Source organism: Asterias rubens, chromosome 10 (genome assembly GCF_902459465.1).
Source record: "Asterias rubens chromosome 10, eAstRub1.3, whole genome shotgun sequence".
Lineage (NCBI taxonomy): Eukaryota > Metazoa > Echinodermata > Asteroidea > Forcipulatida > Asteriidae > Asterias > Asterias rubens.
Genome location: NC_047071.1, coordinates 3,968,197 through 3,993,139, shown reverse-complemented (window position 1 = coordinate 3,993,139; position 24,943 = coordinate 3,968,197). Strand labels below are relative to the sequence as shown.

Sequence of the window (24,943 nt, the reverse complement as noted above, 5' to 3'; positions counted from 1 at the left end):
GTTGTAATCTAGGGCTTGACACCTGTGTCCTTAAAGGCAGTGGACACTATTGGTAATTGTCAAAGACTAGCCTTCACAGTAAGTGTATCTCAACATATGCATAAAATAAGAAACCTGTGAAAATTTGAGCTCAATTGGTCATCGAACTTGCAAGATAATAATGAAAGAAAAAAAACACCCCTGTCACAGGAAGTTGTGTTCGTTTAGATGGTTGATTTCGAGACCTCAAGTTCTAAATCTGAGGTCTCGAAATCAAATTCGTGGAAAATTACTTCTTTCTCGAAAAACTATGGCACTTCATAGGGAGCCGTTTCTTACAATGTTTTATACCATCAACCTCTCCCCATTACTCGTCACCATGAAAGGTTTTATGCTAACAATTATTTTGAGCAATTACCAATAGTGTCCACTGCCTTTAAGCGAGACACTTTTATCATTGCTTTGTCCATCAGATGAGACGTACAGCCATTGGTTGTGTTTGTTTTGTAAATGAACCAAATGCACCACAGCACCTTGTAAACCGTTGCATGGTGCTATAAAATTTCTTTCTGAAGCCCTGTACGGAAAACAAGTTTTCCTAATTTGTTGAGTTTTTTTTGTCAGCAATGATTCTCACTCCAGGGTACGATTTCATAGAGCTGCTTAAGCAAAAAAAATGGCTAGGCACAACAAACTTGTGCTTACCATATTAAGGTTACCAGCCAACACACCATATCTTGTGTACAATCTGTGACTGGTGTCCTGCTTAGTTTTGCTAAGCTGAAAATATTTAAGCAATAATTTTCTGCTGAAGCAGCGCTATGACATCGGGCGCTGTGGACATTTTACATTCTTATGGTGACTCCAATGGCTTCAATGTCACCACGCTGCAGGGATTATATATCCCATAATGATGAATTTATAGGTGTTGATTGGAAATGGTATCCTGTGGCCACAAACAATGCCCTTCACAGCTCACAAACTCTCACTTATTTTCTCTGGGCCCAATTTTCATTAAAACAATGTTTAGCCAAATATTGTTACCATGGTAACGATCATCTAATGCAAACGCGTGTATGGATGATTCCGGCCTAATTAAGGCTTAGCAAGCACACTATTCAGCTTCTAAGTTAACCTTGTATACAATTTGGGACCCTGATGATATTCCTTTCAAGGGGAGTGTGCACCAATGGTTGGAAGATTGATTTTCACTTTGATAAAAAGCCTTTCATATTGGCTTGATAGTATTTTGGATACATTGAGTTGATCAGCTTGCAGTCTGTAAATGTCTTAGTTGATCATATGTCTTGGATACGTGATCTTCACTGCTGGTGCATGCCTATCTAGGTATCTGCCTTCGTGGTCAGAGTCCCTGTATGTTTCAGTTGTTATTATGTACAATGCAAACAAGGAACCTGGCTCTCTTTTTAGGCAGTGGCACAGGGTTAAATTAATTTGCCTTGGCCACACCTTAAACCGACTTTGATTTATTGTTTTTTGTTTGTTTGTTTTGGAGTTTTTTTTTGGGGGGGGGGTGGGAGCGGGGTCGGGGTGGGGCTTATTTCTTTGGGCAAGCCATAATTGATTTTATATTGCTAGCAAAGGGTGCGCTAGATTATATAATCAACCCTTACGCCGTTAACAAACAAAAACAAGACGCAAATTTGACGCTATGATTAACAGATATAGATGCTGCATACGGTGACACCAACGAAGAGGCAGATATGATCAATGATAATAAAGAACAGTGGGAGGAGCCAGTAGACGGTGGAGGGGAGGAGCCAGTAGATGAGAAAGAACCAGAAGATGAGGAGGGGGAGGTTGAAGGGGAGGAGCCAGCAGATGAAGAGGGGGAGGAGCCAGTAGATGAAGAAGGGGAGGAGCCAATAGATGAAGAAGAGGAGGAGCCAATAGTTGAGGAAGAGGAGGAGGGGGAGGAGCCAGTAGATGGAGAAGAGGAGGAGCAAGATGAGGAGGAGCGGGAATCATCTCAAGATAAAGAGCCAGAATATCACAGGCAGCAGGAGGAGAAGAATGCAGAGGCCTACGAGTGTAACTTAGCTTGCTTGCTTTATTCTTCTTTGCATGTGTCATCCACCATTTCCCACTAACCATCATAAATGGGCAAATTTCAAAACTTTCCGGTGGGCATGTCAGACTTTGAACTGTCAAATAAATCCTAAAGTGATTTGAGGCGTTGCATGTTGGAGCATCAATATATATCCGAAATGATATGCCAAAAAATGGTGTAATGTTTTTTTTACAAAATATTTGGGGAAATATTTGAGGATATTTTCAACTTATCTCATTGGTAAAAAGGAGAGGTTTAAAAAAAAAAACTAGGTGATAAATGAATCATATTGAAATGCCCCCAGAAAGTTTGAAACTGTTTTGTTTGATTACTAATGACTAACGTTTCTCTAACATGAATGAATCTAGATATAGATCATCATCAGAGTAGAAGAATCTTCCATAGCTTAATGCATGCAATGCAGAATAACAGATTTGTTGTACATTAACATGACATTAACATGACTAATTGAATGAACTCTTATTACAGACCTGGGGCTTCTAAGCTATGGCTACGGCTTTGAGCTCAGGGCTCCTTTTGTCAATTTCACCAAACTCTTCCTAACTTAGACTTAATCTTAAGACTTAGTACGAGTTAAGTTCCGTATCCATATACGTTAGGACGCATTGAACCCATCCTAAGTTAGGATGAGTAACCTGTCCTACATTAACTCAAGATAGGATTAATCCACTGGCTCAGGGTTTTGGGCTCGGTGCTCTGGGCTCGGTGCTCTGGGCTCTTGGCTGTAGGCTCCGGGCTCCGGGCTTCATTTGATGTTGGAAACACTGTGCAAAATGTACACTGCTCCAAAATTGATGATGGAGCTTAAACGAGAGCCCAAGTTAAGCTTTGGAAAAGGCCCCTGGAGTTGCATCTTTGAGAGGACGAGGCCATTTTCATTTTGCAAAGGACACTTTCATAGGAGAAAAGTCATGCGACGCCAAGGCCAAGAGGGGCACCAAGGCCAAGTCTTGTGCGACAGAGGTCTCATGCCTTTCAAAGTTCTCTGTGTAATCCCAGATTTGTAAATAATTAGATTTCAAGCTCATTGTGTTTTTTTGTCTACTCAGTTGCAGTGATGAAGGCAGAATAGATCTGTTATTCTATTGCATGGTCTAGATATTGAAGGAATGTTTGATTTATTTCACTGTTTAGTCCAGTTTGTCAATTTATCTATCCTTAATGTACTGTCCTACAAGATGTCTAAACTTTCCCTCTAAACATTTTACTCGTTTCACACTGAATTCTTTGACAAAGTATAGATTCTCTAATATGACCCATTTCATTCCCTTAGTGCGCAGAGTGAGAAACAATTGTTCTAGTCATCATGTAACTTTTCTTGACAGGGACCCAATTCCATAAAGCTGTTAAGGCACCCAAAAATGCTTAGTGCAGAAAAGTGTTGCTTGGCAGAAACAGGTTACCAGCGAACATATGATGTAATGTAAACTGTTGTTTTTTACTGGCTCCATCGAAATGATGCCAAGCACCATTTTCTGCTTATCAGCTTTACGAATTCGATCCCTGGTCATGAGTTTTGCTCCGACCCTTTCTGTTGCAGTGAGATTAAATTGTCTGAACCTCTATTGGGGAAGGGCTTGACTTCTAGGGATTGTGTGCTATTGACGAGAAAAACAAGAGCCGATTTCGGGGCTCTTTCACTGCAGACTTTTGCGCTTACCATCATGTTCCTCCACTTTGAATTTCTGCGCTTGCTGTGTACACGTAGAAGCAAAGAATGCTTTAGTTGTGTGAATTTGCACACCTCATAAGATAAAAACTTCTTGCAATACTATCCTTGATTAAATATCCTTTTGTTAAGCATAGATTGTTCTGCTACTGTAAGTGTAGTTTTTTTTGGCTGACATGAAAGTACAATTTGTGTGATCCTACTTTACGAAGTGGGAACAATGATGGCATGTACCAGAATGTACTTTGTGTCGCTGAAGTTTGAAATCCATATTATCCATCAGCATTGTCCATGACTCGTCAGTTTGTTTTAATAACTGCACTTTCACATTGCCCATTGTGACCATTCACTCGGTTAGTGGTCGGCACAGTTTTTACCTCATCGGTTTGTACACATCTCAAAGGCACAAAATGGAAAATCTAACAAAGACGCCTACACCTGGACAGTAAACCCTCAAGACCATCATCATGCTAATACTATCACCACCACCACCGTCATGTTCCCTGTATGTGATAACAATAACTAAAACTAATTTCACCAAATCCCACAAGGGGTCCATACTATTAGCCCTCCGAGCCTCAGTTTGGCATAACAAGAGAGCAAAGCAAGATACATGTAGCTGGACCTTGATATAGATTCACAAAGGCATGATGCACATGTTCATATACACACACAGATAACACTGGATTAAAAGAAGACTGTCTTCCACTTTGGTTTAGCTTTTCCAGAATTTTTCCGAAATGTCAAGACCCGCTGTCCAGACCATCAAGACATTTCAAATAGGGCTAAACTGTGTGTTAAATTGTGGAGAGTCAACTGCACAAAAGGGAGCAGGGAAAAAATGATTTTGTAAACGATAGCCGAGAAAGATTATCTAATTTTCTGGAGTGAAATTGAAAATCCTCCGCTGTTACACTCCAAAATCTTAAAATCTCACTCAAGGAATGACATGTCTTGATTATTTTTTTGTTTCCTGAAAATTTTTTTAGATGGCAATGAAAACAATAGAGACGCCTATCCCGATCATGGAGACATCGACAACAAGAGCAAGGAGAACCAAGAAGGCCAGAAGGAGGACGCCCAGGGACATTACGGAGATGTAGAAGAACCTCCAGAGAACCACAATGAAGATGAACATGCTAAAGACGTCTATGGTGGCGAGGAAAATGTAGAAGATGCTGATCAAGATCACGTATAACGCTGGAAGTGAAATCACGTCGTCTTTTATATCGCTTTGAAACCCAAGTGCAAAAATGTTGTATCTCCGGGGGTCGATTTCACAAAGAGAGTTCTAACTAACGACTGGTCCGAGGACTCTTAAGGATCGAGTTACTCAAAACTTAAGTCTATAGTCGAGATAAGACTAGACTTAACTCTTTGTGCAATCCACCCTAGTTGTTTTAAGGTTGTCTCTCTATTTATGTTTTGTTACTTCTCTATTTTCTTTTACGTTGTTTCTTACACAAAAGGGGCGTAGTGAAATAAACCCCTTTTCTATTGGATTTGAACAACATTTTTGTCTCAATTAAAGCAAGCATGTTTTCAACTTTTGTATTAAGGCAAAAGCTTTAGAGATACAACGCTTTTGCATATTTTTGATATGTAAGTTTCCAATCTACTGGTTTGTTTATACTTGACGCAGTTGTGAATGCAAAGCGAACTTTCTCATCACAAACGCTTTGTGAGTTTGGTGTCAAACCTGTTAAGCTTACAAAGTCACACTCATCTTTGTATCGATATTTGCATTTTCAAGAAATGAGAACTTTGTGTCTAATTCATAAAAGGTAAACATTTTTTGAGACTTCAGTGGGCCAAGTTTGTTCGTTGTTGTTAGCAGCCCCTAAAATGACACCTTGATTTGCGTTTTGGCTTTGTAGCTGCGTGGAACATAAATCACCAGAGAGCGTGGAGTTTAAGCGGTCCCAGAGCGTTTTTCTTTTTAAGCAGAGAGAGAGAGTTGTATTAAAATATTCTTGTTGATGATGTCTTTCAGTAGTGCCAGTTAATTTTTTTTCTTTTAAGTTCATTGTCCTTCCATACCTTGTCGTTGATTTGCTGTATCGTTTTTGTTGAATAGAATCAGTTTAAAAAGGGGGGTTTAATGAGAAAAATTTGATAGTTTCTTTTGATATTTGCCCGAAGCTACCCCCTGTGTGTGACATACATTATATTGATGAATGTGTGGCACTTTATCTGCTTTAGATGTGCTACCCTTTCAAACAAATATTTGCATTGAAAGTTGCATTATTAGGAGAAACAGTAGCCAGACATTCTCATTTGGATGAGTGGGGGCAAGTGTTGTTAACGACACAATTTGGGACTATTAAATGAAATAATCCATGTATTTGTGATCCCCATTTTGGTAGAGGTAAGTGTTGGTTTGGAAACTGTCATCATTCTAACACCAATGTTTCTACTCGCTGGTTTATTTCTATTTATATATATTTGAAAGTTTCAACAGATTTTTTCTTATGCCCATTATATACATAAATATTCTTCACATTGGTAAAAAGAATACGTAATGAAATACAACGCTGTGAAAAGTCATTGTTACAAGGTGGTTTGTATCTAGAATTTTCAGGATTAACACACTGGCATTGGTTTATGACAGCAAAGATTTTGAGGCATTTTAAGGAGGGTTTCAAGAGTTCAATATGTGAAGTTTCACTGAATTGAATAATGAATGGTAAAGACATGCCATGATGCAACGATGACAATCAAAATTGCACCGTTAACTACTTTTATACTTAACCTTTGTGAGTCCTTTCTTTTGTACTGTATAAAAAAAATACTACCACTGTGTAAATTTGGTGCAAGTGAACTTTCAGTTCAGTTCAATTCAGTCAACTTTAGATGTACATTTCTTTGTTGTTTATATTAATTCACTGTTGACACGTTTACTTTTCAGTTTCCTCCATTGTTAACTTTTCATAGGCATTTCTTGCTGCAATTTGTACAACTGTTGTGTAGGTATTGTATTGTTATTTTGTTGCAAATTTGTTGTATTCTTGTTTGACATATTTTTAGATTTTTATTTGTTTTTTACTTGTTTACTTAGCATTTTAAAATGTTAAATTTACTGGGAAGTGTAGTAATTTAAGCTGGAGGTTTTGAGTTTTCAATTAAAACTTTGGAAAATGTGCTCAATTGACAAACCATAAAAATGCGTTTTAAAACATTTATCAGTCATGGTTTATGAGCCATGGAAATTAAATCATTTTAAACCTTGCTTTATGGCTTTACTGAGAAATGTTTAATGCATGTTTATTGTTTATAAACCATAGACAATGGGTCATAACCATTGGTGTTTACAAACAAAAATTAATAAACGGTATATAATGTTTTGTTTACAAACAATGTAGTTACCAATTTATGTGACTTCTCTGTATCTCAACAACCCTTTGTTCTGAAAAACGACTGGGGTTTATTCACTAGTATTGTTTTAGGGTTAGGATTAGGAAAATTTACTTATGTTTTAGGAATAATAGGGGTGTCCAAACATGAGTGTAACCCTGCTACTTGGCCCTCCAAAGTCGCCCGTTGGGGTCTAATTTTAATTTCTAAACGGGTGATAACAAGGGTGATGGAAGTTATGTTGGGCAAGGGCAAGTTTTTAATTTGGAAATCATGGAAAGATAAAATTAAAACTAGTTAGAGTCCAGGTAGGAGTGATGTAGTAAAATGGAAACATTTTCTGTCATTACTAATTTTGCTGTCATAACATGATTTGCTTGTATATTACTTTGTATTATTTCCGATTTGAATGTACTTCAGAACTTATGGTATGTTGTCAAAATAAAGTATTCTGACTTAAACACATTTTTTTTCCAAAATAAATAAATTAATAAATAAATTAATAAATCCATGGTGTTTTCCCCCTTTCTTTAAAAAAAATTGTGGCATTTCTCAGGCAATTGGACAGACAGAACATCACACAGACAAAATAAGCATTTTATGGGAACTATTTCATGAATGTTCTATGTTCAATGTCATCGGTCATAAGTTGAAATACTTGGACAGTTCGTTTTTCCCCCATTTTCCCCATTTTATCCTTTTTAACTTTAATACAAGACTAGTGAGGGACACACGAGGTCCAATAGTTTGTTGTCATGGTAATAGTTGAACTTTGAAAACAACTTTTTGTTTACATTTTTGACCCCACATAAATATTTCAACAACTTTTTGAAAAAATAATTGGAGATTGGATGCAGCTTAATTGGGGAGGTTACACAAGTTACAGATATGTGTAAACAAGACTATTGAGGGCGCTCTGCAGAGCAGGGCAGTGTTTGTTTATTTTGCCGTCTGCTGCGTGGGAAACTTCCTTGCCTTGGATCGTTGAGAACTTCAGAATGCCGAATAAATCCTTCGAGGTTTAAAACAAAACTGGGTGAGCTGAAGAGATGACTTGTTAGAGGGGAGTCCGGCACTTGTTATAAGTTTCTTTAAGCCTAATAATGACCCCCACCGCAACTTTTTAACGTTTTTAATTAACTTTAATTAAAGTTTAATAAAATAGTTTCACCTTGCGTTGTAACTTTTATTAACAATACTAATTACTAGTTTATGTTTTGTCACCGTATTGCTGATCTTCGTTTACTTACACAGGGCAAAATTGTCAACAAAGATACATTAGAATTAACCTGTGAACGTTTCAGATGAATAAGGTGTCTACTTTTTAGAGAAAAAGGCAAAACAACTCGCGGTATTTTCACAAAGAATTTCGAATCCACCGTTTCGAGCGGGTCAGCGGGTACCAGCCGCATCATCTCGGGCTGCGCCTGCCGCAGCATTCACGAACGGACACCAACCATCAGAAATCCAAGAGCCATTCAATCATGCATGAATCGGGTTTCTGAGATTCAATTAATAATAATAATAATAATATGAAACATTTATATAGCGCTCTACGGAGAACAGAGCGCTTTACATGAGACTATGACAACAAAAGAAAAGAGAAACAAACAAACTAGGATGGGTGGGGAAAAAGAAATGTCTTGAGGAGGCTTTTGAATACAGGCAACGAGATCGCCTCTCTCAGACCCGCGGGGAGCTCATTCCATAGGCGAGGGGCAGCTATGGAGAATGAGCTATCCCCAGCTTTTGCTTGGCGAATAGTTTGATCGGGGAGGGGAAGAAAATCCTTTTTTTTTTTTAATAACAATCAAATTGTGGTTCTGGTCGAACAATGGAATAATATCTCTGCAAGAAATAAATTACCACTAAAAAAACTAGTCTAAACTTAGACCAAGTGACTGGGGCGCTAGATTTCTTTTTTTCGAAATTTTGACTTTATCGGTCCGATAATGTCAAAATTTTAAAAAAAAAAGGAATCTGTCCGATAATGTCAAAATTTTGAAAAAATTAATCTAGCACCCCAGTCACTGGGTCTAGTCTAAACTAAACATTGACTGAGTATTCATCAGGCAGTACACACATTTTGTAGCTACAAAATTTCTTGCCTCAAAATTCAGTCAAACTAATGTCAGAGCCATGATTTGCCCAGCTCCGCTCTCCTCCGTGCCTCACCAGATCTACATCAGCGCCGCAGCATGCAAGGGAGACCTCTGCTGCCTGTGTCCTTCATGATGTCCATGCTGTGTCTAACTTCAAACACCTCACATACCCAAGTTCAAACTGGTAAACTCTGAACTACCGGTACTTGCACTTTCTCCACTTTATATCCCATATATACTACCATTACAATCTGCTCACTCACTGGGAGGGACTAGCCACAGGACAAAAGACACAGACCTCAGCCACAGCAATGCCTTCATTGTACACAGGTACTACTGCTGCACAGTAGCACTTGCACACCTGCCCAAACTATTAGCAACCATGGAGGTAGAAATACAAGTGGCTTTTTGCACAGGAGACACAGCAAAAGTACTGCCAAAACTATTTACAACAAATTAGATATATGCACAGTATAGCAACTCCACGTGTGGCATTTTTTTCTTGAGAGAGGCAAGCTGTAACCTGTAAGAATACTAAACTGTTTTTACTCGCAATCACAATCTAAGACAATAAAAAAAGTAGTGAATATTAAATGTCTAATTTGTTTTTGTTTCAATTTATTAGATCAATTGGAGCCAACATACAGTCGGTACGATGTCATTCTTGTCAGAGTTGATTTTGCAACATGCCAAGACTCATTTGGTTCATCACGATGTCGCGGGTTCACATGTCCCTAAAGTCTCAGAGTTCACTTTGGACTCGGTTCAAGATTCACTCAAAGGTAATCTAAAGACAATTATTGAAATTCCTAAATTGAAAAATAGCTAAAATTCAAGCTTATAAAAAACTGAATGCTTCCATTTTAGAAACAAGTTTCATAAGTTGCCTTTAATAGGCACAATAAAATAATGCTTTCTAGAACATAGCTACCATCCAAACCGCCATTTCTTGTGTACAAGCTGCGACTGGTATCCTGCTATTTTGTGCTCGGTCAAAACTTGTAAAGCAATGTCTTCTGCCTAAAGCAGGTCTATGAAATTGGACCTTAAAGCTATTGGACCCTTTCGGTAAACAGTATTGTCCAAGGCCCACACTTCGTGTATCACAACTTCTATATCAAATAACAAACCTGTGAAAATTTGGGCTTAATCGGTCATCGGAGTCGGGAGAAAATAATGGGAAAACCCACCCTTGTATCCGCGCGTTTCGCCGTGTCATGAAATGTGTTTAAAATAAATCCGTAATTCTTGTTAACGAGAATTGATATTATTTACTGTTATCTCAAAAAGTAAAGCATTTCATGGAATAATATTTCAAGAGAAGTATTTCACCACTACCTTCTGTAAACCCTGTAAGTTATTTGTAAATCTGTGAACTTTTTTTTTTTTTTTCTGTACCGAAAGGGTCCAATGGCTTTAACAGATTTGATCATCCTCACACTTTCCCCCAATGTACCAGTAGATGATAACTAAAGCTAATGCCATATTTTATCTCCACACTAGGTTCTTGGCTGAGTTCCTTGGATCGTTCATCGAGTAATACATTTATCACAATCAAAGAGTTGCTGGCGTGGAGGAGGGTCGTTCACAGTCACAGTGACAACGCTCAATGCCTCGGTGAGACGTCCACCCTCCATAAGGATCATACTGATCATCTAGGTAAGGCAATCCAAGTAAGCCTTAACATCCGACGTCACTTTGGGAGGTTTGGGAATGACATCAGATAGTGGCCTTAAGAACATGCCAGCTAGTTGCCTGCCAGGTGACCTTTGACCTTGCATGCCATGATACTGTGTGTAGCAACATACTCATTTGTTTAGTATCAGATAGCAAGATACTTTACCATATTTGATTCGTCAATCAGATGGGACATTAAGCCATACAGGTCCTGTGTACTAGGATTTGTTTGAACAGTAAGTAAAGAGCTCAGAACACTAATGCTGGAAGAGTAGGGGTTAACCCTGGTGTTTCTGATTCACATAGCAAGCACCCTTGTTGCAAGTTTCTTTAGAAAGCTTGCGAGCTAAAGTATCTAAAGCGCATGAGCCAATTTAAGATTTTCTTTTTGTGTTCCAGGTTTGAAGCCATTGAAAAATGAGAAAGTTTTCCTCGTCGCTTGGTTGAAGACAGGACACAGTCTTCATTGCCAAGGCGAGAGCGGAGATCAGGGATGCGTTGCCATGACTATGACTACAGACGATGAGTTTTATCTGAAAGATGAAACGGGATCAGTTCAGTGCCAGGTGCGAGTAGTTGTCATTTGAACTATTAAGAGCTGTTATTGATAAACATAGCATGGTTTTTGAAATATTTGGAACAAATTATTTTCCAGACATTATTTAAGTATAACTCGCAACTGGCTCTTTTTGGCCTACAGCCGATTTCACAAAGAGTTAAGATTGATCTTTACTGTGTGTCAATTGTAGTTACTAAGCAAAGTGTGATGTCACAATACAAATTACTATGGTAATACTGACAATTCATCTTCAGGTTTATCTTGGCTCTTTGTGAAATCTTATTTGGTTTGTAGACTCTTAGATTCTGCTGTAGATTAATTGTCTTGTTGTTATATATTTGGTTTGTGGTAACACCATGCATGTATCTACTTGCCAGGTAGAGTTTGTTCTCAGAGAACTGTCTTGCTTAATTCTACTACCACGGAGTAGATTGTTCGGGTGTTCAGGAGTCTTCTCAGTTCTGAAAAGAACTGTCCTGCTTATTAACTATTATGTTGTTGTTATTATTCAGGCATCTTTCTGTAACTGGAGGTGGCTTGATCAAGCTTTGTTAGTTCCATGCTGGAACTTCATCCCAGGTAAAGAACAAAAATCATTTGTTTTACAAAGAGTTTACTTTTTGTTAATCCCATTCTTTTATACCTTTTGATGCGTGTGTGTTGTGTTGTCATCTAGACTTCGAGAAAGACTCTAGGTCTCTATACTGTAGGTCATTGTGGTTGGTAAACAATTTGCAAGTATAGCTAATTCTATTTTTCAACTTTCATTCTTGTATTATTTGTGAAGGAGCTGATGCGAGGGTTAGGAGTATGATTGAGATCTGCCCTCTTTGTACCCCAGTGGTTGTTTCTTCAGACCTATCAGACCGCCTGCTAGATTTCAGCCAACGGTCAGTATCCGTCGAGAGAGCTCTGCGGATTCTTCAACGTCATGACAGGTACTGGAAAGAAATCTCATCGTCTTAAAATGTGTCTTCATTCTCATCACCATGAAGTTAACAATAAGAAAAGACTAATTCTTTTAACTGGACTCTCAACCAGTTTTGTCGGAGGACACTGCGAAATTTTACTGAACCGGCCTATGACAATTTTTAATGGACGAACAACTTCAAAGCACCCTCGACTTTTTGCTGTGTAGCATGCACAGGCAGGCACCTGTGAACCTACTGTGTACGGCGCTTTGTTTTCCTGAATGTTGTAGGTGTCTTTAAGCATTATAGTTGATTTTCTTGCTTCTATTGATTGTTACTAGCTCAAGACATGCCGTAAATGATGTCCACGTTACAGGGATTGTTGTCAACAAAAGCCCTATTATTAGGTGAGTCGTTTTCAAGATCAACTTCAACAAAATCACTCCAACTAATTGGAGTAGTTATCCTTGTTTATGTTGTGTTTAGTTGTTATTTTTATAATGCTGGGGCACTACGTGGTTTGGGTTTTCTAAACCCTACCTGACTGCCTGGGTTTTCCTGGAATAATTCTCTAGGGGATTTCCTCCTACAAACTGAAACTTCGTTCCTTGTCTTCTTTCCATTGGGTTCTTGGCTAGTATAGTGGTTTAAGTTCACTTTTTTAACTTGCTTAGAGTACTTTGCTTTACAACCAGAATAAACAAAATGAAATGGATCTGCGTAATACAACTTCTTGAACCGAGACTAACGTTAGCTTTTTTTCCCCATCTTACAGCGTTCGTGGCAATAACCTTTTCTTCTTCCGGATGGCTTCAGATGTCTCTGGTAAGCTGAGCATTCCAATACTGGCCAAGGTACTTTGAAACGGTTTATAAATTGAAATATCGTTGTTTTATCAAGCGTGGGGTCGTTGTTTTAGACTAGTCCTAACTTAGGACTTTTCATAGGAGATATTAAAAATGTATGCCTTGTCCTAGGTTCCATCACCGTGGTCAAGTGGTTAGACTGCAGGACTTGCAATCACAAGGTTGTGGGTTCAAATCCCCCAGCTAACCGCTGATTTCACAATGACTAGAATAAATTTGATTGTCTAGTTACTGGATCACAATTTCTTGATTTGTGTAATTCATAGACGTTACACCAATGTTTGTATGAGAGAGATTGGCTGTTGCCAGCTTGGTGTTTATATCCCTCTGTGGGAGTTTGCCGAGTTCTCTTGATGGGAAGATCATTCAAACAAGTTAGGACGAGTAACTCGAGATAAGACTAGTCTTAACTCTTTGTGAAATCCACCCCTGGAATTTCATCTTTGAGGGCAAAGCCACATTCCTCCCACATCTAAAACTGAACATTTCTTTCAGCTGCATTGTCATCCAGTGTTGGCATTTGTGCTGTTGGATTTTGTAAAAAAGCAAGGAGATAAATTTGTAAATTATTGGACTTATCTTGTTGCAAATATTTTAAGCGAAAGATTTGGGGTGTGATGAAACAGCGTTTAATCCAATTAGTTTGATTTTTTGTTTTTGATTGTTCGACAGGAAAAACCCCAACTTGTATTCCTCCACAAGGCACTCCCGATGTACGCTTCATGTTCTGTGACGCATCTTAGGCCAACAACAATGGTGAAGGTAAGCAGTGCACAGTCGATTCTTATTATATCAAAAATAGCCTTGCACCGGAACCTCTTAGACTGCTTAGCATGACAAGCCTATAGTTGTTACCTTTAGTGTTACTTTGTTGATGAATTTCAGGGAGCCAAACAGCCTCATCACGTGTTCATGTGCAAGAAAGAAACTACAGTGACTGACGTCAAATATAGCTGTGATGACAAGAAGCATGGGAACAGTATAACGGTAACAGAGGCTGAAAATTAAGTCAAATTGATGTCCCATCTGAAGGACGAATCTATTATGGTCAAATATTTTTCTCAAGAACACAACTGGCACTACCAGGTCTCAAGCCCATACTCTGCTGATCAGAAACTTTAGAGCTTGAATTGGGTGTCCTTAACTGCTTTAACGGCTCTTAACGGCTCTATCACAACATGATGTCTGGGTCACTATTTAGATTTGTTTGCTCTGAAAAAAAAGTTGAAACATCTCTTTTAAGTTATTTAATAGATGTTAAATTTGCATCGGGATAAAGAATATTAATTTTTGGTTTTACCCATATACACCGATGTGTGTAGCACTGTATACTCAGTACTTCCCCCGAGTCCTGTGAACTCCTGGGACTCAGGAAAGTACTGAGTATACAGTGCTACACACATCGGTGTATATGGGTAAAACCAAAAATTTAAAAAAAAAAATAAAAAAATAAATATTCTTTTAAGTTAGTTTTATGGTGCGATTCTAGTGCTATCTTGCATGGTCTGAGCTAAATCGTTTTTGGTTTTTTTAAGATACATGGCTTTGTCAAACTTGTTCTGTCCAGTCCTGTTGGTTTGAAATTTCCTTTTTGCGTCTGTTTTTGCAGGGAACTGTTTCCAAATGCATCGATGCTTCATCGGGCATATATGAGCTGGATGGTAAATGCAGGTAATTCTATCTAATTTATAGAGGGAAAGTATAAACTTTGTGAAACTTTGTCCTTACATGCGCTGCCCCACCTTTGTGGCTGGCCCCCCCCCCCCTTCATCCATTACAGGACAAAGGCATTTGTATGCCTGATTCATGCTATTTACGAACACCCCTTCCTGTGGATGGTTTGTCCATAAATTCTATTGATAATTAAACAAAGGTTAACACAATCTCTGTATAACTCTTCGTTATCAGGTTATATCTATGCTATCAAATGGACGACACTGGGCCCTCTACAGCTGTGTTAAGGGTTGGGTCAGTCATCACGATATACAATGCACATCACCACCCGAAGACACTGGTAAATATTTTCTGATTAAATCAGGTGTGATATTCGTCTGACTTATAGTGTTTTGATAGTATATAGAAGTTTTGGGGATAAAAAAGGTGAAAATCACAGAGTGATGTTTTCAGGCGAATCGCATAAATACCAGGACGTTGTACATGCGTTTGTCTCCTACATGGAAATTATTCCTGTGATATTGTTGTACTTATTGTCAAATAAACTCCAGCGCCTCAGCGAGTATTAATTTTAATGTCCTACCATTTATTATCTTCAAACCGTGTAAATGTAATGTTAATATGTGTCGATAGCCTACAAAAAGTTTGTTCAAACATTTTTAACCCATTTTTCAAGCAGCCTGAGATGCCAAGAGTTGTTTGCTGCATGAGGAGCTCAGTCCACATTGATAGATTCTCTCCTCGTGACTCAGGCCCCAGGAAGGTAATCTTATCAGACATTTATCTTATTGTTGCTTTCTTTAAGGAATTCAGAGTTTACCCCTTTACAACAGGAGCGTTGTTACAACCAATCTATTTGGAAGCGTCTCACAAGTCATGCAGCCGGTGCAGAAATGCATGATGCTAACAGATGATGATGATGATGTTGTTATAACCGGACAGCAAAACAAAGAAACACAAAGTAGAAACGAGATTCAGGATTTCAGAATGTATTCTTTATAAACAGAACCTCTGTGCTCTTTATGACAATGGTTGACTGTATAAGGGATATTTAACCATGGTGGCATGGTTGGCTTGTGCATAATGCGCTCGCCTCTCACCAAGGTGACCCTGGTTCGATTCTCGGCCAGGGCCATATGTGAGTTGAGTTGTGCGTTGGTTCTCTGCTGTGCCACGAGGGTTTTCCAGACCATCCGGTTTTCCTCCCTCGGGAAAAATCAAACACTTTCGATCTTGGCTGTGCTCCGTGGTCATAATGGGTTGATGTGGTTGGCAGCCAAAGGCGCCCTTGCATGCCTGCTTCTCGAACAAGTTGTAGCCGCGTCCTTCGCAATTCAGCTCTTAGCTGCGAGTAAGGATGATTAGCCCCCAAAGTTTATTTATTTATTACCAATGTATGGCAAAACCATTGTTCAGGATTTCTCTCTCTCTTTGGATAGAAGTTGAGTCCGTCCCCATCGGGGATGGTTCGAGTCCTCCTGCAGTACAGTCTGACGTTGAGCGAGTTGGACTGGCTCTCTGATGTCATGAATTCTCTAGAGAGAAAGTTTTCGCCAACTTACTTGAGGTGAGGTTTATCTCAAAGAAATTCCACCATTTGTTTGTACATGGCTCATGGGCATGATTTAATGTCGGGACACCTTTGAATCTTTCAGAAAGAGAGCTCTTCACACGTTGCTATGGCGACTGTTCAACACCCCTTCCACCGAGTCTAAGAAACCCCTCCTGAGAGGGAAGAAGAGAAACATCTATGAGGAGTTTCTGAGTTCATCTCATTCATGCCACGCCTCCAGGGAGGTAGAAAAGGTATCCAAGATTTGCCAAATGTCACTTTACCCATCCTCATCCAACTCCCACCGCACCCCCACCGCAGCCCCACCGTACCGCATCCCGATCTTATAAGATGAACGTTAATCTAAGACTAAAGTGATGTTTGAAGCTTTGCATGGTGTGATGGATAAGAATAAACTATATAATAGTAAACTTGCGGGTACAACCATGTAATGATTCTCCTTTGAAGGAGTCTTGGCTCTGGTTTGGTCTCTGGTTTACCTTTCTCCTGAAGACTAGCAGAGTATACTCTTTGGAACGTTGATAGGAGTCTTGGCTCTGAAAACAGCTGGTTTGGTCTCTGGTTTACCTTTCTCCTGAAGACTAGCAGAGTATACTCTTTGGAACGTTGAGACCAACAGAGCCAACACTCCTTCAAAAGTGAATGCTCAAGTCAATGCTCAATTTGAATGGCTCAGACTACATCTAGCGTTGCTATGATGTCATATGCCTGGGGTCAAGCTTTACTGAGTTCATGTAGGAATTTTCGGCTACGGCTGCGTCTAAGGGCCATGTCATACGAGGCAATTTACAGGCAACCAGTTCCAGGCAATCTCCAAGAAGAAAAGGCATTCCACGCTTAAATGTAAAAAAAATTCTTATGTGGATCGCAAGACAATGTTTTAAAATTGACTTGTGTACTATCAAAATGGTCATGCAGCATGCACTGCAGTTGGTTGCCTCCAAGTTGCTTGTAAAAGTTGCCTCGTGTGACAAGGCCCTTAGGCTTGATCGTCGTGTCACCATCGCATGAGAGTTAATGCGTCCTTAGCACTATCCTTAGCAACTGTCGTAGCTGTAGCTGTAGCCGCGACTTCGGGAAAGGGCCTTATATAGTTACATAAGGAACTGCAAGCACCCAGACACAGTTGTGTGGCTCAAGGATACCAGTCTTGGCTGCTCTGGATCTTATTATTTTTGCTTTTTTTTCACCCAGTCCCCTCCATGGCACTTTCCAGACCTAGCTGAAGTTTCTCAACTTGGCCATGACCAGGAAGACGGAGAGGTGGATGTTGATGATGGAAGCTCTCTCCAGCTTTCCGACTCTCATTTCAAAGTGACGGAATCCAAGCATATGAAACCGCCGAGAGTAAGTTGTTACTAAGACATGCAACCTCCCAACTCATCAACAAAATTAATTGTTTGTTTTTTTTTCCTCTTTTAAGTGTTTGGAAAATTGGCATAGAGATCGAAGTTTATAGAAACAAAAATAGTTTCAGCAAATTTTCATATGTATAAGATGAAAATTGTCCAGATCCAATTTTAAACATTGTTTCAGTTTTCGATAGTATGAATTTATCGAACTACTGTTTGTGTGTCCAATTATTTGGTTTTTATGTTTTATTTATCGTTCTGTTATATATTTGTTAACAAGTAAAATTGGTAAATGTCAACTCAGTCATGACTATTTCTTTGACCTTTACAATGGAGTGTTTTTATCCCTCTGTGAACATTTGGCTGGACTGTTTTCTCCTGCAGATTCTTTTGGGCTATTTGCATCTCAATCCATCAACAGGCCGAGTACAGCTTAAGGATCAAACAGGATGCGTGGACTGCATCATTACAAACACCATCCCATACCCTCAGACAAATGGACACAGAGACGAACCAACAGATAGGATTAAGCATTCATGCCATCCACCCGTAGTAACCAAAATTAAATTAGGTAAGTCTGTCGAGAGAAGGTGCTCCTGGACCTGTTACCATATGCACACCTGGTGTCTGGGACATCTCATCCGAGTTGAAGGCTTCTTGATCATTCAGGAAGCCTTGTCGCTCATTCTAGCCAGACCATCTCCAGGATCTGATGAGACTTGTGTACCAGAGAGGATTTGTTCTTCAGGTAGAGTCATAGAGAACCAGAGCTCTGTTGTGTTCAGCATGCAATCTGTGGAGTGTCTGAATTGTGAAGCATCTGCAACTTCATCAAGAGTACCTCATGGAAAGAGTGGAACTCACAACAGAACCAAAACCCCTCACTCCAACAACGTTTCCACTCGCAACCTCCAAGGGGAAGATCTTCCTACTTCAAACCTCACGTCAGACAAGACTGCTAGGACTGAGAAAGATCCAAAAGTTCCAAACAATGATTCTCTAAGAAAAAACTTTTTACTCCTTCGTAAAAGTCAGCTCATTAGTAATTCAGAGGGTTCCCTCTTCTTCTATGCCCAAGTCTTGCCCCTTGAGGATCTCACATTGGAGGAACAAGCCAGCGAAACTCTTGCCAGTTGTAGTGAAGGAGACATCCATTCAGGAGTAGGAGTGAGGAGGTTCAATGGTTCTTCAGTGAGGTGGTATAACACGTTACACTGTGGTTGTGCCTACATGGTCAGAGGAGAGACGACTAAAATCACCAAGGTATAAAACTCTTATCTGGCATTTTGACTTTCATATCTTGCAGATTTTAAAGTGAAGGTACAGCCACAACATTTATGATAGTAAACTCTTTGAATGATTTTTCTTTAGGTTTTGTTAAGCTTAGCTACAAAATAAAATCACAATTTGCAGATTGGGATGTCATTTTCAGGCATAGTTTTTAATAAGAGTTTGACATTTCAGTTCTCAACTTTGGGCGAACAAAGTAAAGTTTACCAGAGTGGGATTTTAACCTGCCACCTGCAGCTTTTTGTACCAGTGCTCTACACGGTTTAAGCACTTCAAACTAATGGCACATTTACCTTGACAAAAATATGTAACTAATAAAACAAACTGTTTTGAAATATTCTTACAAAATAGAAAAGTAAAGGTACGGAGACTAAATATTATTTGTAATATTTTGTTGACAGGATGAACTACTGCATGGTACATCTTTGTCATTGAGGGAGCTAATGCTGATGGATTGTGACAATATTTGCTCAGTCTCAGAAGACGTCATTCTACAACAGGTTCAGGTAAATTGTTTTTGCACAAACAGTCATTCTATTGTTAACCTCTGTGTGTAGACATCTTTTGTTCTTTCCTTTGTTCACATCCTCCTGTAGACTTTGTTCACATAATTCCTTTTGTTGCACCCCAGTTTCTAGAATTCCCCTATGGAGACATTTTGTTTTCCCTTTTTGTTTTATTTGCCGTCTCCAGAATTTAACAAATGTTAAAATACACACCCATTATATACACTGTGGAAATAACTTTGCTCTGTGTCAAAAATTATTCTTTAAAATTGTTAAGACACAATTTTCTTATAATCGCTTCCTTAGGGAAGCCGAGGAAAAAACAAAAACAGTTTTGGAAAAGTCTTTCTATGCTGATGGCAGATTTTTAATAAGGCTTCAAAACAAAAACATCAAACATTTAATCTGCCATTTTTGAAAATCTGTTTCAGGCGAACTTGCTTCCAGCAGGGAGTGTAAACAAGCTGGAGAAAGCAAGAACTCAGTTCAGGAATTGTTGGCATGTCAAAGGTGTCTCTGAAGTCCCAAGCCACAAGTAAGTGAGACTAAAGCCTGGCTCGTACTTCCTGCAAATGAGAATGCAATACGAATGTTGGCATCACAGCTCTGTTTTTGCTGCGAATGTTTCAAAGGAGTTGAGGACATTTCAACAGAAGAGAAAAGGGAAAGGGTTTTGTGAAATGGAGATTTTAATAGTTGTGTGCACAAGTATATCACTTTCTTTGTTTAATAGGTGGGTGGGGGAGGGGGTTAGGGCGCTAGTCAGAATTCAGAACTGTCTGAACTGTTTACTGCGGTTATTGCCAAGGATTTGCGCGCCAAGTTTACGAGACAACCTGAGAAGTGGCATGGTAAAAGAACTCCAAAATATCTGCTCTTACTATCTAAAGACTCATTCATTCATTCCTTATAGCCGTCCTGTCGAGGTAAATCCTGAAGATGGCTCCCCAACCACTATGAGTCTCCATAGGTCTACGTTGCAATAAAGATTCACAGCAATAAATTGAAATTACTTTCTCAACTTAACTTGGGAATGAATATGAAATACGCCTTTTTAATATTTTAGAGCAAGTTCATCAGATGGACTTGTTTCATTTCATGGAAGAATCATCACAAGAACGGAGAGTATGAACGATGAAAAAAATCACTGCAATAAGAAGATAAAGACGTCTCATCATCAGCCCAGGTCTCAAGCCGGTGGTGAGTTCTTTTGGTAAATTCTTTCCTCCATGTTTGATGGAGATTTAAGAATGTGAAGAAAAAAAACTGTTAACCACCCAACTTACATTTCTCTTTAGAAGACAATCCTACAGTTCTTTTCGAAACCACCCCAAGTCATTTAGAGATTATCATTACATGGTGTTACCGCAAACCTAAAAGTCGTATTCCACCATGCAAAGTTTCAATTCCTACTTAAAATATGTTCTTCTCTCAGAAAACTTGATCAAGTTTGTGATAGCACATCCTGACGACACGTCAAGCACCCTTGACGTCCACATTACCAAATCGTCAATAGAGAATACATTGGGGCTTATACCAGGTGCCTATGTAACATTCAGGTAAGAGACGTTCGTCTGCAGTTTCAGAGAGAACAAAGATTGCTAGATGGATATTTTCATGGTAAATGTGCCCCCAGTGTGTCTGACCTAGTTCCTCCTATCAGAATGTTTTAGTGAGACCCCAGGCTTTCTGCTTCTTATAATTATCACCCATACACTCTTGATTTGTTGCGATGTAGAACGGAGCCATTCCAATAGCGTTATTCCACGCACTGCATCTCTTTGGAACTCCTTGCCTGGTGCATGTTTCCCTCCATCCTACAACCTAGACTGTTTTAAGAGGAATATCAATTCCTACTCTCAGCTCCCCCGAGTTATGAACTTGCATCAGCCTGGCAACACAATCTTCTTTTTCTTTTAATTACTTGCAGGAATTGTAGACTCTGCCATTCCACTATTGGTAGTGTCTACAGCTGCTCGTTTCCTTGGACTACAGTGACAGTGGACTGCATTCCAAATGACATCAAATCATTGTGAGTTGTAAATGCTTCCGGTCATGCACTCCGCAATTTACCCAATAATATATAATATATTAAATTATTTATGAACAAATTCAAATACTATTGGATAATCATTCAAACAATGAGTGTCTGTTGTGTATGCAATGTACAGGAATATAAAAATGTGATAAAATTGGCCTCAACTTTTGTGCTCTGCAGAATTCTGGGCTAATGGTCACAATTCTCTGGGTTAAGGTCAAATTTCTGTGCTAGCTGTGTAAGCATATAATTGTTTTATTTTTCTACTTTGTAAAATACACTTGTATTATTGTACAAATGTGCTTGTTTGAGATTTAATGATACCATTTTATATTTCTTAGTTCTGTTCAAGATGCCCATGCAAAAGATGAGTCCCAATCATCAGATCTTAGCCAATCTTCAGAATCATCCTTACTTCCTAGGAGGTACTACATCTCCCAGCTTCTTGGCACTCCAGACATCGTTTCTCCATCTCAAGTCATCATCATTAACTGTCATCTTCAGACTGTCAAGTACCTCAGTCTCAAGTAAGTACAGATTGATTTCAGAAAACTATTAAGCACACATCTCTGTGTTGCAGTCACTCTGTGGACATTCCTCACACAGCTCTGTGTTGCAGTCACTCTGTGGACATTCCTCACACAGCTCTGTGTTGCAGTCACTCTGGACATTCCTCACACAGCTCTGTGTTGCAGTCACTCTGTGGACATTCCTCACACAGCTCTGTGTTGCAGTCACTCTGTGGACATTCCTCACACAGCTCTGTGTTGCAGTCACTCTGTGGACATTCCTTTGTTCTGTACATGAAAAATCCTCATCTTCATAACTGTAAATACCACTGTGTGGACTTGTGTAAGTCCACATTGTGTTTCAATTCCCTACGTTATATGAACTTCTTTTGTTCTCAGGTCGTATGTAGCGTTAAAACATATAAAATAAATAAAAAGGGTTATTATTATTTGTTAGCCTTCGAGAAAGACTCTGCTAGCGTCAAAACATCAGGCCACTCACTACTTGTTTGCATTTTATACCATAGGTTGGTAAGCATTTGGAACAGCTAATCCTGTTTTTGTAATTGTTCTGCCTCTATTATTGATGTTACTAGATGGTCTTGTCTGCGCTGTGGTCATAAGGATTGTGTTTGTAGCAGCAGTGACGGCCAGACTGGAGGGATAACTGCGTCAATCAGGTTTGTGTTTGTATTCAATGTTTGGATGACCACAAATAAGTTGACCAAGTCTGATCGCAATTTCATGGAGTTGCTTAAGCAAATTTAGTAGCTCAGCAAAACAAAGTTATGCTTACCAGAATAAGGTTACCAGCCAAATGACTATGCCACAAGTACAATCTATGACTGGTATCCTGCTTATAGCAAAAAACTGAAGCGATACTTTCTGACTCTAGCTACCGGGCAATCTCGATGGTCTAGTTTGGAACACACTGCTCTAGAATAGCAAAGGTCATGAGTTCGAATCCCATCTGAGTAATATGCATGTGATATTTTGTACAGAGCTTGGGGAAAGTACTGAGTATACAGTGCTAGCACACATCGGTGTAACCAGGTAATACAACACTTTTTGCTTAAAGAGCCCATAAAGGATGATCGCAATATGTCAACTATTACCTTTTTATGGCCAAATAGACATCGCAGATACCGGTTACTAACCATTTTACTCTCAAAATTTGCATTTAGTAATAAATAACTTGAGTCAAAAATGCACCCGGCCGCGCGGCTTTTGATTCAAAACGGCTTATCTACTATAATGACCCTGGACGCCAGTGACGATTTTCCCCTATTGGTTTTGAACACAGTTCTCCAGCTTTGGCATTTCCACACCAAATAGCCGCCACTGACGTCACGATTCCTTTGTCGCGCGGGCTTGTTTGACCCCACGTTTTTCAGAAATTTGGCTTGGAGCGTTCTGTTTCCTGGATGGACTACAGCTGTACGAAAACTGTAATATATTTATATATATTTGAGACCATCCTTTAGGTTGTTTAAGCAGGTCTATGAAAATGGACAGTACGCTACAAACAGGACCTCAATGGGATCTCTTCTTGACATGGTATTAATATGCTTCAATGATCTCGGTGACAGGTTTATGGTTGAAGATGGTAGCGGTGAAGCCATTGTGTGGTGCAGTGTGAATTCCTGTATAGCTTCACTTCTAGGAATGACTGAGAATCGTTGGTTGCTGCTGGAGCACGCTGTAAGGCAATGTCAAGAAGTGGTCTACTCATATAAGCCAGAAGACTTCAACAAAGAGGTTAGTAAGCATGAATATTTAGTTTCATAGAGCCGCAAACCTTTTTGGTGAAAAGTGCAAGACTTACCCCGTGTGAATTTATCAAACTTCTGCCCATTTTCCAAAAAGTGGAAGGCACCTTCCACTTTTTGGAAAATGGGCAGAAGTTAAAATACCCCTTGTGCTTTTTTCTGTTTTTATCCCAATATCAACAAAAATGCAAGGCTAGTACCTTCTGATTTTTTCCAACTGATCCCCTTTGTGACAAATATGTGACGCTGAGGCTTACCCCTTGTAATTTTATCCAATTTCAGCTCATTTTTTGAGTCTCAGTTCCGCGTACAGTTATACATCCCTGTTTATTGAGGGACAATAAATACACATCATTTTCACTTGACTGAAGACTTGTCCAGGTTGTTTGATGTTGATGTGTTGATTTGATCCCTTGATGTTTGTAGATGGAGATGCCAGAATCTTCTTCAGATATTGAGGGTTGGTTGAGTGTACTTTGTAGTCATAAGAGTATTCAGAAACCACTGGTATTACACTGTCAAACCATGGTGTTCATCAACAGGAGTAACAATCCAAACACAGGTGAGGGGCCAATCTCTTAAATCACCCAGGTTCCTCAACAGACTCCAATGTTTAACCAAATTTGTTGTGCCCATCTGCGGTATTTTTTACTGAATTTCTAAAAGATTTTTTGGCAAAACAACTCACAAAAATAATTTTTTGCCTCGGTGAGACAAAAATTCCTTTAGCATGTATGAACGTATTAACCAGTTTTGGTAAAATGCCGTAACTGGTTAATATGTTTTTACATGCTAAAACTGAAACTAAAATAATTGTTGAGAAATTTATGTACCAATTTCTCAAAAACTACAGCACCTCAGCAAGTGATATTTTAAGGGAGCTTTCTACTATCATTATCTTCAAACTGTTTAAGTTAAATGTTAATCTCTGGACATTGTGTGCTGTGTTACAAAAAGTACCCAGACCCTTTAAGCACCAGTGTTCTCACATGTGAAAATAAGAGTAGGCACCCACCGTGATTA

At 39.2% G+C, this 24,943-nt stretch overlaps 2 protein-coding genes across 5 annotated transcripts in view; both read left to right on the top strand.

The window, feature by feature from the left end:
- LOC117296174 (trichohyalin-like) overlaps positions 1 to 7,559 on the top strand; it is a 28,008-nt gene extending 20,449 nt beyond the window's left edge. The window contains exons 13-14 of one of the 4 annotated variants that reach the window (XM_033779059.1): positions 1,663 to 2,031; positions 4,730 to 7,559. In XM_033779059.1, the coding sequence (XP_033634950.1) occupies positions 1,663 to 2,031; positions 4,730 to 4,938 (578 nt within the window). In that variant the 3' untranslated portion in view covers positions 4,939 to 7,559. Of the gene's footprint in view, positions 1 to 1,662; positions 2,032 to 4,729 lie in introns of those variants that run through there. The other 3 variants (XM_033779060.1, XM_033779057.1, XM_033779058.1) reach the window with 3 other exon arrangements.
- A 452-nt stretch (positions 7,560 to 8,011) lies between these two features.
- Positions 8,012 to 24,502, top strand: LOC117295552 (CST complex subunit CTC1-like). Its single transcript, XM_033778249.1, has 26 exons — positions 8,012 to 8,130; positions 9,814 to 9,978; positions 10,700 to 10,855; positions 11,273 to 11,439; positions 11,945 to 12,011; positions 12,220 to 12,370; positions 12,685 to 12,750; positions 13,119 to 13,197; positions 13,882 to 13,971; positions 14,095 to 14,196; positions 14,819 to 14,880; positions 15,118 to 15,223; positions 15,563 to 15,646; positions 16,323 to 16,450; positions 16,539 to 16,689; positions 17,651 to 17,803; positions 18,193 to 19,071; positions 19,500 to 19,604; positions 20,036 to 20,139; positions 20,671 to 20,804; positions 21,040 to 21,163; positions 21,535 to 21,636; positions 21,984 to 22,169; positions 22,748 to 22,831; positions 23,741 to 23,909; positions 24,347 to 24,502. The coding sequence occupies exons 2-26, from the start codon at positions 9,852 to 9,854 to the stop codon at positions 24,500 to 24,502; spliced, it is 3,732 nt and encodes a 1,243-aa protein (XP_033634140.1). The 5' UTR covers positions 8,012 to 8,130; positions 9,814 to 9,851.
- Positions 24,503 to 24,943: the final 441 nt, after the last annotated feature.

Bases quoted from the DNA above. Each gene is read 5' to 3' on its own strand.
- LOC117295552 (XM_033778249.1), top strand. From the start codon at position 9,852: ATGTCATTCTTGTCAGAGTTGATTTTGCAACATGCCAAGACTCATTTG. The intron at 16,451-16,538 runs GTGAGGTTTATC...TGAATCTTTCAG, and splicing joins TTTTCGCCAACTTACTTGAG to AAAGAGAGCTCTTCACACGT. The intron at 19,605-20,035 runs GTAAATTGTTTT...AATCTGTTTCAG, and splicing joins TCATTCTACAACAGGTTCAG to GCGAACTTGCTTCCAGCAGG.